Source organism: Papilio xuthus, unplaced genomic scaffold, assembly GCF_000836235.2.
Source record: "Papilio xuthus unplaced genomic scaffold, Pxut_1.1 DF826776.1, whole genome shotgun sequence".
NCBI classification, from domain to species: domain Eukaryota; kingdom Metazoa; phylum Arthropoda; class Insecta; order Lepidoptera; family Papilionidae; genus Papilio; species Papilio xuthus.
Genome location: NW_013531873.1, coordinates 308502 through 325957, shown reverse-complemented (window position 1 = coordinate 325957; position 17456 = coordinate 308502). Strand labels below are relative to the sequence as shown.

Genomic DNA, 17456 nt, shown 5'->3' with positions numbered 1-17456 from the left:
ATGTTTATAAGTGGTACTTAAGTACATAATTTCTTCGAAATGAGTTTTTTTTAACCTTTTTTTTTACGATAGAATAGAGTAACCCTATTGGTTTATGCTGGTAAGTTTTTTTACATCAACCTTATTAAGTTTTTGTTTATAAATCATTTAAGCAAAGGATATGTAAGTATTTATTTTTAATATAATATCTCTTTACGTTATTTATGGAAAGTTTGTCTTGTTATTTTGGAATAATATAAAACATAAACAAATTCTGGGTGCGGTTAAAAAGGTCATTTAGTATGAACTTGTCAAAATATTTCTTTCTACTCGTGTACGAATTGCGTAAGGTTTGCGCATCGCTTTTGTAATATTAATTCGCATTTGTTATTTAATACGCAGAAAAAAAATAAGACAAGCTTTATTGAGAGAAAGTAAACTTTTGATTTTTCGATTTTGACATTATAAGTGGGTTTAATCTAGTTAACCTTTTTTTCGACGAAATTTTTTGTAGCAAAAAAACTAGATTTTTTTAAATTAGTTTTTCGTCACACTGGACACCATCGAATTAAGGGTTAATGCTATTTATTCCATATCAGTAACTCCAATGAACTATCTTCTTTTGACATCTTTTACCTTTTTAATGCTAAAAATCGTACATGTCCCAACCGATACTTCCCTTCACTAAATGTAGAATTTAGAATATCGTCTCTCTCACTATGTCATGTGAAAGGAGCAAAAGGCTTAGGTCGTGCTCTCTCAGCCAAAATTACTTAATACCGGTAAATACATTAACATCTCAGTACAGCATCGGTACATCACTACGGCGCACGCTTGACAGTTGCATTGCGCGCCAAATTAATGAATTACGCGGGATAAAAGTTCGATTATTATTTTTGCTTTACATTTTCTAAATTAATTATTTGTTATTGTTTTAGTTGTTTTTTTTAAGTGAATAGTTTTTTTTAAAAGAACAAAATGCAGTATTCACAATTATTATTGGTAAGTAATTTAATTTATACGGCGAATTATGAATTGTTTTATTCTGAATTTCTATAATCTGTGCCTATTACTTGTTTTAGCTTTTTTTATTATACTTTTAATAGACATAGAGTTGACTAGTGGTTGTTAGAAATTCGATCATAATTCGTAATCAAAGATTTTGTTGATTAAAAATTTATGCATCCAAATACGTACAAATGCTTTCAAAATACGTACAAATTTCTGCTTAATAAATACATAGATGCAATTATAAACACTACTATAATATAAAAGACAAGACAAGACTTTTTAAGGACATTTCCAAAAAAATAATCGACATCACAGGGGACCTAAGAGCTGGCAGCTACCTCGGTCAAAGTATTAGTTTAGCTGTCCAAAGGGGGAACGCTGCCAGTATCTTCGGGACCTTGCCTAAAGGGACTCCTTTTAATAACATATTTTAGTTAATTATTGTTTTTTTTTTTATTTTATTTTATATCATAGATTTAAGACTTTATGTAATCGTAGAAATAAGGATGTAAATTAATTAAACGTATCATTTAAAAAAAAAAGACAAGAATTTGTGTTGAAGGATCTAAAATCTAATTTATAAAAACTTGGTAATTTTAGACTGGACGCATGTAGAATACATATATGTGATCGGAATAAAAAACATTGACAAACACATTGTGTTTAATAATTATTTTACATTTATTTTATACAAATGCTTTGACATTAAAAGATAAAAAAACTAACAGTTGACTTACCTATTCACGTCAAATACATATAAAAGGTCATAGAAGTCGATCTGTGTGACCTTTTGCGTAATTAATGTCATTTTGAATTAGTAATGTTTACAGGTGGTCTAAGTTAACCAACCCGCACTTGGCCATAGTGGTTGACTATGGCCTAATCACCCTCAACTTAGGGTAGGCTCCGAGCCCCTCGGTGGGGACGTACAGTGAGCTGATGATGATGATGACAGGTGGTCTTGTACATTAATGGCTGAAATTTGTGCTTATAGTGTGTCGTATTTAAGATAGATAAGTTAGACAAGTGACTTGTGTATAAAATATCTAATTAATTTTGTATGAGAATTAATGTTGTACTTAATGTACGGTTGTCATAGTAACGAACTATCGAGAGTCGGTCTTGTAATAAAATTAATCCAACAAACACGCCTGTCTTCTGTATGGTCGTGGTATATCACCGGACGAGCCGGGTCAATTCGTGCGAACATGTTAAAGCTCGCTCTACCACTGTTTATATTAGTAAGATACACAGCGTTAAGCAATCAATAATGAAGTGCTGACGTTACATTGAATTATCTTACTATTGAACTCTGTATGAATGCATAATTTAGTCACGATATTAGTTAATTGAAGGCACCAAACATATTATAGTAAATATAAATATAAAATATATATGTTACTAATATTATAAATGCGAAAGTTAAGTTACGTTTTAAGTTATCTCAAGAATGAAAAGGATCTTACTGAATTATTCAAACTTTAGTGAGACATTATACTAAACTGATATATAAACACGGCTAAACACTTACGTATATACGTCCGGTGACACCGACTAGTTTCGAGCTCATCGGGAGCCCTTCATCAGGATGAGTGGTACTGGCGTCGTGAGCTGAGGGCCGCGTCCGCGATATAATACCATTACCACTCATCCTGATAAAGGGCCCCCGATGGGCTCGAAACTAGTCGGTGTCACCGGACGTATATACGTCAGTGTTTAGCCGTGTTTATATATCAGTTTCGATCTCACTGAAATTTGTCATTAATGTAGAACATAGTTTGGAAGCTTTTTTTAATCAAACGCAGACGAAGTCGCGGGTTTTTTTATTTTTATTGGGCGCTATACCGCCCTCTCGTTCATGGCATGTGGCCAGAGACTTTAGGGTTCTTTATTAATAATCATAAAACGCTTACGCTAGTTACTTATTAAATAATACATAATTCCTTACTGCTAGTTTAAAACTTAATGCTATACCGAAGTCGCGGGTTACAGTTAGTCTTGTATAAACACATATTTTGTCCTTAGTAGAAAAATACATATATGCGTAGATGTATGAATGTAGAAGATATGTGTGCTAGGAACACAACAAATGAAGGTCTCTGTTTATACCTCTAGGATAAAGGCGTGAACTTTAACATCACATAATATTGGAAATTAGTAATCGTCTTTAAAATACTTATGAATTGAAAACAACGCCATCTATCGGTGAATTAGAAATTTATTTCCTTTATTTGCAGCTCTTAGTGGGTGCAGTTTTATGCCAAAATGAAGATCAAATAATTAGGAACGACTTTGATGGCCCTCATCCTGACGGCTCTTACAGATGGGCTCTACAGACTGGTGAGTGATGTCTGGGATATTTATATTACTCTATTAGTATTGCATTTCGTGGTGTAAAATAACAGTGGTAGAGCGAGCTTTAACATCTTCGCACGAATTGTCACGGCTCGCCCGGTGGTATACCACGACTACACAGAAGACAGGCGTCAAGTGGAAGCTATTCCAACTACACGCTGATGAGTGTGCGTCCCGGAGGCCTAATTTAGTCCTCTTTCCCTTCGTTTCCTTGGAAGTGGACTTTCCGGATGAGAGGATGCATGAAAAGGGAAGATATTTTCTTTCTGTGCATCCTCTCCTCCGTCGCTTAAAGGTAGACAACACATATGCAATTACGTATGTCTATGGGCAACGGTCACTTCGCTATTTCAGCGATTTCAGGTGTCCGCTCGCTCGTTTGCCACCCAATGATATAAAAAAAAATTAAATTTAAAAAGAAAAGTAAATAGTTTTAGACAGTTATTAATGAGATTCCTTTCGTTACAAAGTCAAGTGTCAGAATGATTAGTGAGGGGACATAAACGTTGACATTTTAGTAAGACTAGTTGCGATAAACCGGCACAGTGCCGGATTTTCTTCCTAACAATAGTTACTTGTAGTAATCAAAATTCTTTAATGTTTAATTGTCGTTGCCTTTTTTTCCGTTTTATCTGTTTTTATTTTTTGTTACCCTACCTCGTGTTGCGTAAATGATGTGAGAATAAAGGGGCCAGCTGAAAACCAGCGCGGGAATGGTCAAGCCCTCCCTGCAACAGCTGAGCCAACCTTTTCTGCCACATCCTTAATTTATTTAATTTGTTTTTTTTTTGTTGTTTGTGGCAATAAATAAATATCCTATTCTACTTTTTCTTTTAAAAAATTCCGTTTTTTTTTCAACGAAATGAGTATAATATTTAAAAGGCTCTAATAAAAAAGCGTTTGAGGCGCTATTGTTGGCTAGATCGGACCACAACGTCCAACGATGACTATGACCTTGACCCCTAACTTATGTAGCCTCTAAGCCAGTAAACTTCGCCACCTATGAGGATATATGTAGACTGAAGACATATAATAATAATTTCGAAAATCACTATGTTTGTAAGAACACACACACTTCACAGAGGCTGCGTACAGATGTGTGGAAGACGTTTGAATATTGATGTTTAGTTACGCGTTGAATATATTCTTGCACTGTATTATATGTTTTTTTTTTCTTTTTATTTATCATTGTTATATGTTATTTACTGTTATTATAAAATATGTTATCGTGTAAACTGTTATGTAAAGTGTCATTAAGTAAGTAAAATTTAACTTGTCATAAGTAACTTTTTAGGTAGTTAAGACCTCAGTGCTTGGGTCCATTAATGATATATTTATTTAAATACCTAAATCTTATCATTTTATTCAAGATGGTGGTATTTACCATGAGCAGCGTGGAGTACAGTCAAATGGGCTGGTGGTGGAAGGACAATATCAATATACCGCGCCTGATGGACAGGTTCGTATCCTGTTTTTTTTTATAAAAATTTAACCAGATTTTTTTTGTAAATTTACTAATATTTCTTTTAGCATTCCAACTAAGCTGTATGCTTGTGCTAGGATATGGTTTACAATAGTCGAATGGCGGGATTCGAACCTCCGACCTCGTTATCGGAAAGCCGTACCCTTAACCATAAGGCTATTGACGCTTGAATTGTTTATATTGCTGTAAAAAAAAAGCTAGATTGACTATGACACTTAGGAGATGAATACGAATCGAATACCTCACTCGTCAAAATCTGTTCACTCGTTTATGCCAAAGTTCACAATAGAATGGTCATAGACAAATCTCTATATGTACATAGCTATACGTAATACACACAACCCTTCTGATTCACTATGGTATTCTATCAAAATCCCCGTTTAAAACATATCTTCTGTTTCTTTCAAAGATATGTTTTATACAGAGATTTCGGTCTTTGAAAGCAACAGTCAGTCGGGTAAAAGATATAGATAACTAGTTGTCGCCCGCGACTCCGTACACGCAAATAAAAAAAAAATAATTAGTAGCCTATGTGTTATTCCAGATTATCTGGAGATACCTTCTATCAAACATCCATCCATCCATCTAAACATTCGCGTTTATAATATAAATAAGATTAATAATATTGATAAACACGTAAATTAAATAAAATTATATAAATTAATTAATACGCCATCTATTGGAAAAAAAATAACATTTAATAGTTTACATTACTTACCAATAGATGGCGCTTTTCAATATGTATCTCCTATTTAGATAATCCACGTGTTGTACAAAGCGGACGAACATGGATTCCACGCTGAAGGCGCGCACATACCTACACCCCCACCTATACCCCCAGCGATACAAAGAGCGTTGGATTACCTCGCCACTATACCCCCACATACACAGTAATGGCGGCTTTGGCTTGAGATGGCGAACTTTTAAATGTCAACGCGCATTTTTCTAAGGACATTTCGTTTCTCTTCTAAAATTATACCTACATTTTTAATAGTGTGTAATTTGTTATTAGTGACGTGCACAATATTGTCGTATTTAATTCGCCATCATTATTTTTTCAAAATCTCTTTCTCATCCCAGTCATCTACAAAACAAAAGATAATTGTTTTAAAGGAAGATTTTGGTCTTAGAAACCCTATTTACATTGTGTACATGCAAGTGATTAAAGTTGGAGTATGTCAAACTTACGATTGAAATAAAGATAAGGGTTCCCAGAGAATTACACTGCGTCAAACTTATTTGTCTCGGTGCGTGTGCCACGAGATTCTTCTACTGTATCTGTCTTTTCCTAACAAAACTAAGTAACAACCTAATTATTTGTACTCGTATTAAGCAAATTGTAAATATATTTTTAATCTACCTCAGTTTAATCAACACTAGTCTATGTGAAACAATATATTGATTGAAAAATAAACTGATTTTTATATTAAAAATTAACTAAAAACTCTGTTTTATTTTGTCCCACTGTACACGAACTTAAAAAGCCCTGGGACCCGTATAAATGAAACAAAGGTCGGGTGGATGAGTCGTTTAATTTTTTTTTTGTGACTGAGTAGTCACTGTTTGTGTTTGCCTTGAGGAGGCATTTACAGCTTCACCGGGCTTGAGGTGGCCTAGCGCAGATGGCGCTTAGCCTGAACCTCATTTAAGAGTAACAAGACTCGAGGGCTCCCTGAGGAGCCTCGGCTCGGGCTGTTACTTCGTTATAGACACCGGATTGGCAGGTCACCAAGCTCTTCGATCGCTTAGGTACGTTTAATTAGCGTTAAGCGTAATCACAACACAACAGTAAAACAAAACGCTTGTGTGCATTTAAATAGCGCAGCGCCATCTAGTCCTTTTAAAACAAAACTTAATTTTTTTCTTATTTGCGCGTAAACACTCACTAGTCACAAGTTTTAACAGTGATAGTCGCCAGCGAATGTCCCTCTCCCGGTGATATACCACGACCACACAGAAAACACGCCTCAAGTGGAAGATAGGAGACCTAATTTGAATAATTGGTGGGAAGTGGGATTTGGCAGTGGAAAGGACGTATAGAAAGAGGATTTCCTCTTCCATTGCATCTCCTCCTCTGTTGATTAAAGGAAGGCAATGGATCTGCAATTGAAGAAGTCTTTGGGCTTTCGCTTCGCTATTTTCGTCGAATTTAGATGGCTGTTTGTAACATTACAATAAACTAGCTGTCACACGCGACTCCGTCTGATTTTAATTAAAAATATAATTAATAGCTTATGTGTAATTCTAGACTATGTATTTATGCCAAATTTCATCAAAATGTGTTCATCCGTTCTAGAGATACCTTCAAACAAACATCCAGACATTCGCATTTATAACAGTAAAATAAAAAGTACGTCATATAGTGTCATCTCTTTCATTTGCATTAATAAAGAGATAAAAATGTTTTTAACAATAAGATCTTAAAGCAAGTATGTTAAAAGAAATAACAATAAAATGCATAAATTCTTTATTAAAGACTTAAAAAAACAACAAAATGGCCACCGGCCGTGTACACAATACATTATGTGCAGCTAAAATATACAGGTTGAAGAATATTCTTCTAGAATTCATCGTGGAATGGATAATCTGGATGGTGGACGCTGAAATAATACAAATATGTAAGTACTAGCTGTCGCCTACGACTCCGCACGTGATGATTTAAAAAAAATGTAGTCTATGTGTATATATATAGATATAGAGCGTCGGTGGCTCAGTGGTCAAGCACTTGACTTGCAATCTGCAGGTCCTGGGTTCGAATCCCGCCATGTACCGATGTGTTTTTCCACTTCCGATTTACATATGTACATTTATCTGACGTTCTTACGGTGAAGGAAAACATCGTGATGCTGCACATATCTGAGAAAGTCAAAGATATGTGTGAAGTCAACCCGGACTTGGTCAGCGTGGTTGACTATGGTCTAATCACCCTTAACTTAGGGTTACTCCGAGCCCCTTAGTGGGGACTTGTTGGAAGAACACTATGTGCTACATCTATGTCAAATTTCAGCAAGATCCAGCCGTTCTGGAAATAATTTCTAACCTACATAAGTTAAATGAACATCTGGAAGCTTAATCTGGAAATTGTACGTAATTCCAACACCTGGAAAGTAATACTTACTCGCCCATAGAACAGAGTCTGCCGTTGCATTCGAGCGCGGCGACCGCCTGCAGCTCGTCTGCAGACAGCTGGAAATCGAACACCTGGAAGTTCTGCTCGATACGAGATCGGGTGACAGATTTCGGGATCACAATCATTCCGCGTTCAATCGCGTATCTGGAAAAAACGTATAATAAAATGACCCTGGTCTGGAACTGCGTTAGGGTAGGGCGTGGGACGACAGCCCTGGGCGCAAGATTAAAAAAAAGGGCGTAGGCACCTACGAAATTATTTAGCTTACCTGATGAGAACTTGAGCGACAGTCTTGTTATGTTTAGCAGCGACCACTTTCAGTCTCTCATCCTCCATGAGTGTGGGGTCTCCAGGCTTCGCCCAGGGTCTATCGGGGCTGCCCAGCGGCGAGTACGCGGTCACCACTATGCCCAGAGACTTGCAGTGCTCAAATAATTTCTCTTGGTTCAAATATGGATGGACTTCGATCTGAAAGACGTTAGAAGAAATTGTTCACAGTTCAATTGAACGTATGCAGCATTTAACTAGCTGCGACCCGCGACTTCGTCTGCTTTAAATTAAAAGAAAACTTAGTAGTCTATGTGTATATTATACGAATGTTTCGATGTATGGTTGTTTGTTTGAAGGTATCTTCTGAACGGTAGATGTAGAACATAGTCTAAAAGAACACAAAAGCTACTAATTAAGTTTTTAATTACGCGGACGAAGTCACGGGCGACGGCTAGTAGCACTAAATCACTTACTTGGTTGACCGCTGGCTTGATCCTTGCAGCCTCAACAACTCTGTCGATCTGTTTCTTGTTGAAATTGGAGATGCCGATGCTCTTCACCAAGCCTTTGTCCACAAGTCCCTCCATAGCCTTCCATGTGTCAACATAATCCACTGCCGAAGGGATGGCTTTACCCTGTTCGTCGACAGGGAAATTATCTTCACCTTCCTAGGAACAAAAAAGACAGCTGTAAAAATATCTAGCCTATGTTTTATTCCAAACCATTAAATTCTCATGAAGATCCGTTCAGCTGTTCTGTAGTGATAAAAAACCTTACCTTGTAAGCTTGTGGCCAATGAATTAGGTAGAGGTCTAAGTAGTCCAGACCGAGGTCTGCAAGAGAGGTCTTCACCGCCGCCTCTACAAGGTCAGGTCGGTGACTCGTGCACCACAGTTTTGAGGTTATAAAGATGTCAGCCCTAGGCGAAAAAAATATTTAACTAAACTAATATAATAAAGAGGAACGATTTGGAATAGGCTCAACTATATCGTATTCAAAATTCTTTAACTTTTTGGAAAATACACTATCCCTTGGTGACATGGCTATATTTATTACAAGATTCGTTTTAATTCCGAGTGAACGAAGTCACGGGCAACTGCTAGTAAAATGAATTAATAGTATCCTATGTCCGTCTCCTGGCTCTAAGCTACCTCCTCACTAATTTTCAGTCATATCGGTAAAGTCGTTCTTGAATTATAAATAGTGTAACTAACACGATTTTTATTTATATATATATACTAGCGGACCCGACAGACGTTGTCCTGTCTACACGTCTTTAATTTGAATAAATTAATATGAAGTTAATATTTGATGAAAATTGTGAATCTAAACCATTCCCAGATCCCCCCCTTGAACACACACAAAAAATTTCATCAAAATCGCTCCAGTCGTTTGAGAGAAGTTCAGTGACATACACACTCACAGAAGAATTATATATATAAAGATGGGTGTTAGAAGGTATCTCCAGAACGGCTGCATGGATCTCGCTAAAATTTGTCATAGATGTAGAACAGATGTACTAATAATGTTTTTTGTTTAATTCCGAGCGGACGGAGATGCGGGCGACAGCTAGTAATAGATGATATGGAATTAAGATGCAATCTACACATATCTGTAAAGTTCAAAGATATGTGTGAAGTGACGCACTGGGCCAGCATTGACTATGACCTAATCACTAACTTAGGGTAAGCTCCGAGACCCTCGGTGGAGACGTATAGGGAGATGATGAGTGACAAGGGCGTCGCCAGCTGATCAAGGCTACGTCTAGAGGAAACACTAAAGCTAAGTTAAATTAAAAATTTACAAGTTGATTTCCTACGCATATCCTCTTTCACACAGTCATTCCATATTTTTTTTGGTCTTCCCCTACACTTGTAGCCATCCACATTCAATCTCATTACTTTTTTAAAGCTATAGGATTGTGTTTTATTAATTAAAAAAAACTTAAGGTAGACTCCGAGTCAGTGGGGATGTAGTGAGCTGAGGATAAGACGACATCAATGTTATTATCACGTTGTGAACAAAGGAAGGATTGTACAAAATGAATAATAGTTTTTATATAAAGATTGTAAAGTCAAAGGTTTATCAAGAAAGCTTGTTTTTATGCATGTGTTGTAAACAAAATGTTATTATTCGAAATGCATGTTGTTGCATTGTTCAAGGACTAATGAACGATAAAGTTCAAGTAGGAAAAATACTATAACGTATCAATTGAGTTGTTTTTGTATGAATCAGTTTGGGACGTACTCATGGTGATTTTATTTCAAAAAAATCTGGCTGACCAAACTTTGCTCGGTATTTTTTTTTTAATTATGTTTTTTGATAATTATATTTAAGTAGGAATTACTAATAAAATGATGAAATATGAATAATATTTTTCGATCTTACCGATAGAAAAAGTTAAGTTTATGTTTAAGTTGATTATCGATAAAACACGAATAAAATGACATTTTCTAATAATGATTCCTAACTAGATCGATTTATCGCCCCCGAAACCTCCTATATACTAAATTTTATGAAAATCGTTGGAGCCGATTCCGAGATTACAATTATATATATACAAGAATTGCTCATTTGAAGATATAAGATAAGATTCTAGGATTGTAGGCATAGTATTCAGAAATATGTAATTTCTATGACTTCTAGCTGTTCTATGACTCCATGGAATTAAAAAAAAAAGATTATTGGTAGCCTATGTGTTCTTGCAGACTATGTTCTATATGTATGCCAAATTTCATCGAGATGTATTCAGTCGTTCTGGAGATATATTCTAACAAAAGTCCATCTTAATTCGCATTTATGATATTAGTAAGATAGATATTAGGAGATATTTCCAGTGGCCTGGGCGAGATTTTTGCAGAACCCCCACTGTGGTCCCTACGGTGCCCCCTTAAGCTGGTCCTGTGCGGTCGCCCCACGCCCATAAGGCTACTAAGTGGTAGCTCCCCCCTGCCAGTTCTTTTCTATCTTAACAATGAAATCGCAACTTTAGTACTGTGGAGTTCCACTGTATTTTTATACAGTGAGGAAGAAAATCCGACACTGTGCCGGTTTAGCGCAACACTAGCATTACTAAAATGTCGATGTTTATGTCCCCTCACTAATCATTCTGACATTTGACTTTGTAACGAAAGTCATTCGCGACAAAGGATTCTAACTAATCTTATCTTATATATAAAATTCTCGTGTCACAATTTTCGTTCCCATACTTCTCCGAAACGGCTTGACCGATTCTCATGAAAAAATGAGAGTAGGTCTGAGAATCGGCCAACATAAATTTTAATCCCGCGCGGACGGAGTCGCGGGCGACAGCTAGTAATGTCTAAAAACTGACAAAACTGACTACAATAAAAGTGTTCGCATACTTAATTACCGAAGGTCGTATTTCTCTTGATATGCATTTACTAATAAAAGTGTAACACGGTTAAAATCTTACGTAATTACCTTTTTTCAGTAATAATTTACGCGGAAGTGTTGACTCAGCGTCAACAAAATGCTTGCGAATAAGATGACACGTTTACGTGACGATATTTTAACGTGACAAACAACTTGATAATTGATCATATTCAAGGTTGCATGAACATTTTTACTTAACAGAAGGGCGATTTAATTACGATATTTATGTATAGACTAAACCAGTGGCTCCCAAACTCATTTTGTCTACTGCCCACTTTGAGAATATTTTTTTAGCGCTCCCATATTTTCACATATTTAAAAACCACTATAACTTCAAATTAAATTAATTAATTATTATTGTTGCGAGTCGAGAGCTCATGCAGTCGTTGTCTAAGAGGCCTCCTAGCTAGTGTTCTTTCAGACTATGTTCTACATGTATGCTAAAACAGCAAGTTCTGAATGCAGCCTCCAGTTTTGGACATCTAACATACATTCATCTAAACATTCGCATTTATAATATTAGTAAGCAAACATTTTTGTTTCACGAACATCAACGATGTTTTCATCGACAACAAAACGTATTTTGTTTCGATCGATGCACTGACCTTGTAAAATGTCGATTATCTTTACATATTTTATTACCAAAGGGTGGGAACAACACAGGCTTGCTTTTATGTTACTAGGTATCGCGACTTTGCATGCGCGGAATTAAAAAAATAATAATAAGTAGTCTATGTGTTCTTCCAGATAAATCTATGATATTAAATAAAATACTAAAAACGTCAATTAGTAGTCAAAAGGCGTCAATTAAGGCAAGGTTCCGAAGATACTGGCAGCGTTCGCCCTTTGGATAGCTATACTAATACTATGTCCGAGGTAGCTGCCAGCTGCCTGCTCTTCGGTCATCTATGATGTCGATTATTTTTTTGATATTTAAAAAGCCTTAAAGCGCTAGGACCTCACGAACCAAGGGTCTCGACGCCGAATGGGACAAAATCATATTCGTAGCCTAGACTCCTGTATTTGCTTACCGTATTTTTTTCTATCAGATTATGTTCAACATTTGTGACAAATGTCATAAAGATTCGTTGAGTCGCTTCGGAGATGCCGTCTAACAAACATCCATCTATACATTCGCATTTATAATATTAAATTGTTAAAATTTCCTTTAAAAATATAGACACAATATTTTTTACAAATCAAATATTATGGTTAATTTTATATAATTTTTTTGTAATTTTAGTATTTTTTTTTTAAATCCGTGCGGACGGAGTCGCGGGCGACAGCTACTTTTGTTAACTTTACACACTTAAGATATTGTATTTATACATTTTTCAAGTTTTTTCTCTGGAAATAATATAATAACTCACCGTTTAACAACGCCCTCATCGAATTTCGCTTTCAAAGCTTCACCTACTTCTTTCTCGTTGCCGTATATATGAGCACAATCGATATGTCTGTACCCAATGTCAATAGCATCTTTCACAGCTTGAGTCACTTCGCCAGGCTTTGACTGTGGAAGGTAAACCATTTTAGTGTGATTTAATTATATCTAGGTACCCTAAAGTCCTTAAAAGACCAACGTGGTTAGACAAAGTGCATTCGCTTCAAAGCGATTCCATAATATTCAAAAATGTATAGACAACTTTGTATAAGTCACGTCATTGTCGCGACACAATTACATACATTTTTAAAGTTCGCTATTGAATTCATTCAAAGCGAATGCAGTTTGTCTAGCCTCCATTATTGATGTCACTAAAGGAACCTTGCCGTGGATTTCTGAGACTAAAATATTTGTTTAAAACATATGTCAGTTTTGTTAAAAATAATGAGAGTGATGATATGTTTTAAGCGAAAAATTTGGTCTTGAAAACTCACGATTTATGTGACTTATATATATATATATATATATATATATATATATATATATATATATATAAAAGAAAGTCGTGTTAGTTACACTATTTATAACTCAAGAACAGCTTTACCGATATGCCTGAAATAAGTGAGGAGGTAGCTTAGAGCCAGGAGACAGTCATAGGATACCATTTATTCATTTTGTTTTCGAATTTATACCTTGAAGAGCTGCTTTTTATTTAACTCACTAATATTATAAATGTGAATGTTTAGATGGATGTGAAGTGGATGGATTACGAGGACGGAGTCGCGGGTGACAGCTAGTTAGTGATAAAAATAGCTAAATTGATTCTAGAAAATAGTTCGTCGTTATTCAACGTAATTATCATGAAATGTAAAAGTGCACTTTTTCACTCGATTGTATTGTAATTAGATAATTATAAAAAACAATAAAATTATTGTTAATTATCATTTAAAATACATGTTATTATTTTAAAAATGATAATGAAAGTATTAGCATATTATCTGTTTTTCTGCACAATTTAATTAACACGAATTTTTATAATCTACGTTTCAATTAATTAACGAATTAATTAACAAAAATTCACACAAAATGTAGCTTTAACCTTCTCAAGGTTAAGAGAATATTTTTTTATGTCTCGACTTCACTTGCGATCTTTTTGGAATAAAATTCTTGTTTACCCCCATTCTTTACCCCCATCATTATCCCGCCCTTTTTTGTGTCGGCATAGTATGTATATCTATTAACCATATCTGAATTCATTTCCTTATCCATAAATCCTCTTTCATACAACCCATCCATACTTTTTTTCAGTATTCTACATTGAATTTTATTACTTTATTAATTATCTCGTCGTCTCCCATTTTTACCCCCAATAGTGTGAAATTTAGTTCTGGGTTTTAAAAACGGAAACAAGCAAAAATGCCTGGTTTCTTGATTAGAAACACAATATAGTTTATAAGAAATGAAGGTAGTCAAATAAAAAAACGACACGAAGGCAAGAAACCACGAAAGACTTATTTGTCAAAATTGGTTCAGTATATGCTACAAATAATAAAATATATAAAAACCCATTCATACGCGAAACATAACCTTTCTTTTTTTAATAGTCTAATAATAATCTACTCTTGTTTGAAACCAAAGAGTTATTTTAATATAACAAAAAACACAAAAAGTCATTATAATTAAAAAAAAAAACTATTAAAAAAAACAATTGTTTTTAAAAAATTAAATTAGTATTGGCGCCAAATGTTAAAAATATTGGCATAATTAACAACATACTTTTGCCTACCGTCATAAAAAAAAATCAAAATGTCACTAGAAAGATATGAAAAAATTACCGCTAAATAATTATAGATAGGTTATAAGTTGCAAAAACGAATACAATTTCTTAGTATTATAATAATTAAGGTCATTTAGTACTTACTTTCCATGTGCCTAAGCCGATGACGGGGCAAGTGTGGCCATTGTTGAATACAACCAAAGGTACAGCACTCATTTTGTAATATAAATTTAAATTGGTATAAACGATTAAATAAAATTATAAATATGTCTTTTGTTAGTAATGCGTCGCCTGCGACTCCGAGAATGAAACTGTTTCGCGTGCAAAGATCGTACTATATTTAAAGCTGCCACTTTATTAAGGTGCAGTTTCACTAGACATATTTTGTTAAATTTGCCCAGTCGGTAAGAAATATTTTGTATTTTTCTATTAAATTCCCGTTATTAGTTAAATGTTAAAAACAATTTTCATTGCTAACACTTTCTTCAAATCAAAGACACAGTACCTAATCCTAGTTAATAGAACTTTTTGTCTTAATTGAACATTTGTTGCAAATTTAAAAACCATTTTAAAATATTAATATGAGAATCTAGAGATGTTACTATGCTATTTTTATTTATTCTGTTTTTTTACAAGAAAAAATTAAGGATGGAAATATAATTTAGTGTAAAAGTATTTTTGATAAAAATAACTCACCTCTTCATTACCATATTAAAACATATAAATATGTTAATTTAAATATATTAAAAAAATTACAATCTTACTAATTTTATAAATGCGAATGTTTAGATAGATGGATGATTGTTTGAAGGTATCTCCAGAACTTCTGAACGCATCTCGATAAAATTGGGCATACATAAAGAACATAGTCTGGAAGAACATAAAGGGCCGCGTCCGCGAAATAATACCAGTACCACTCATCCTGATGAAGGGACCCCGATGGGCTCGAAACTAGTCGGTGCCACCGGACGTATATACATCAGTGTTCAGCCGTGTTTATATATCAGTTTAGTATAATATCTCACGAAAGTTTGAATAATTGTGTTTTTTAATACCGCGCGGAAGGAGTCGCGGGCGACCGCTAGTATTTTCATAATAATAAAAAAAAATATCATAAACAATCATTACATAACTAAAAATTAAAAAAAAAAACTTACTCGACAGTATATTAATCATTTTTATTTAATAAAAGTCATAGTGAAAATGTACCTTAAGTATTACTCAACCGCTGCCTAACCGACACACGGTCTGGAAAAGACCTTGATTACATGAAAAATGTTTGACATAAAATGATTACACATCGGAAATATACTGTTTAATATTTTATCGACATATTGTTTAAGAATTTTATGACCCTTAAAAATATTAACTAGTTGTCGCCCGCGACATCTTTGCCGTGAATTTAAAAAAAAATATCCTATGTTACTCTGGCATAGATTAGCCATTACTACTGTTTGGATGGATGTTTGTTTGAAGATATATCGAGAACGATTGTATGGATCTCGCTGACATTTGGCAAAACAAAACAGAGTCTAGAAGAACACGTAGGCTACTTATTAAGGTTTTTTTTTAATTCCGCGCTGACAGTATTCTATAAGTATCGCTAAAATCAGTCCAACAATTTATGAGACTACACGGAACAAATGCAAACTTGAAGACAATTGGTTTTTGTTTGTAAAAAAACGTAAATCCATGTGCTCAAAATACGACTTTTTTGACAACACATACAATCTAATTGTATTTATCTGTGTAGACCTATCTTCTTGTATATAAAATTCTCGTGTCACAATTTTCGTTCCCATACTCCTCCGGAACGGCTTGACCGATTCTCATGTAATTTTGTGAGCATATTGAGTAGCTCTGAGAATCGGACAACATCTATTTTTAACCCCGCGCAGACGGAGTCGCGGGCGACAGCTAGTATTGTATAAATGTATTAGTGCAGTGGAGTCCTACGGTTAAAAGAAACATCGGGAACTTTAAGATTTCATCTATAAAGGTATAGAAATATTAAATGTAGGTAGTTTGTATTTTAGTTTGCTCAAAGGTAAAGTGCTTGATTAAACGTTCATCTTACTATTATAAATGTGAATGTTTAGATGTATGTTAGAAGGTATCTCCAGAACGACTGAATGAATCTCGATGAAATTTGGCATTGATTTATTTATTTATTTTTTTATGATACACCAACGCGTAAGTAATAAGATATGCGAAAAAAAACTTATCACAATTAAAGGTGTACACATCATGCGAGATTAATGATGAAACAAACAAACGACACAAAAACCTTATACATAAAAACAAAAAATACTGAATTTTTTTTTGAGTGAAACCAATTGTGTGAAAAAAAAAAAACAAAAAATAAAAAAGATAACGAAGGAAAGAAAAAAGATTACATGAATTAAATTAATTAGCAACATTACGTATATATATTTTAAAAGAAGATATTTTATTTTGGAGAAAATATCGATTAGGGGCGCATTATTTCTCGCTCTAGCAATAATAGTATTACCATGATGATGATGATGCTTAGGATTTTCTACATAATAATAATAATAATAATAATAATAATAAGCCCCTCAGAATCCAACCATACGTCCGAATCGAACACCAGATTCACGTGGGGGGCGGACACGCGATATTTAATTTACTGGCGCGGCTAACATGGCTC

General features: G+C 34.6%; 2 protein-coding genes across 2 annotated transcripts; one reads left to right on the top strand and one right to left on the bottom strand.

Moving 5' to 3' along the window:
• The first annotated feature begins 940 nt into the window (after positions 1 to 940).
• On the top strand, positions 941 to 6239 carry CPR51 (cuticular protein RR-1 motif 51). Its single transcript, XM_013318941.1, has 4 exons — positions 941 to 981; positions 3228 to 3330; positions 4716 to 4804; positions 5585 to 6239. The coding sequence occupies exons 1-4, from the start codon at positions 958 to 960 to the stop codon at positions 5720 to 5722; spliced, it is 354 nt and encodes a 117-aa protein (XP_013174395.1). The 5' UTR covers positions 941 to 957; the 3' UTR covers positions 5723 to 6239.
• A 1041-nt stretch (positions 6240 to 7280) lies between these two features.
• Positions 7281 to 15091, bottom strand: LOC106122829 (aldose reductase). Its single transcript, XM_013318940.1, has 7 exons — positions 14930 to 15091; positions 12995 to 13137; positions 9006 to 9147; positions 8702 to 8896; positions 8227 to 8426; positions 7947 to 8102; positions 7281 to 7428 (listed from the first exon to the last, which is right to left on the bottom strand). Exons 1-7 carry the CDS (start codon positions 14999 to 15001, stop codon positions 7389 to 7391), a joined length of 948 nt encoding a protein of 315 aa, XP_013174394.1. The 5' UTR covers positions 15002 to 15091; the 3' UTR covers positions 7281 to 7388.
• Positions 15092 to 17456: the final 2365 nt, after the last annotated feature.

Coding starts and splice junctions, on each gene's coding strand:
- CPR51 (XM_013318941.1), top strand. CDS start 958: ATGCAGTATTCACAATTATTATTG. Junction 982..3,227: donor AGTATTCACAATTATTATTG/GTAAGTAATTTA, acceptor CTTTATTTGCAG/CTCTTAGTGGGTGCAGTTTT. Junction 3,331..4,715: donor CAGATGGGCTCTACAGACTG/GTGAGTGATGTC, acceptor ATTTTATTCAAG/ATGGTGGTATTTACCATGAG.
- LOC106122829 (XM_013318940.1), bottom strand. CDS start 15,001: ATGAGTGCTGTACCTTTGGTTGTATTCAACAATGGCCACACTTGCCCC. Junction 8,897..9,005: donor ATTGGCCACAAGCTTACAAG/GTAAGGTTTTTT, acceptor TTTTGTTCCTAG/GAAGGTGAAGATAATTTCCC. Junction 8,427..8,701: donor TCAAGCCAGCGGTCAACCAA/GTAAGTGATTTA, acceptor AACGTCTTTCAG/ATCGAAGTCCATCCATATTT.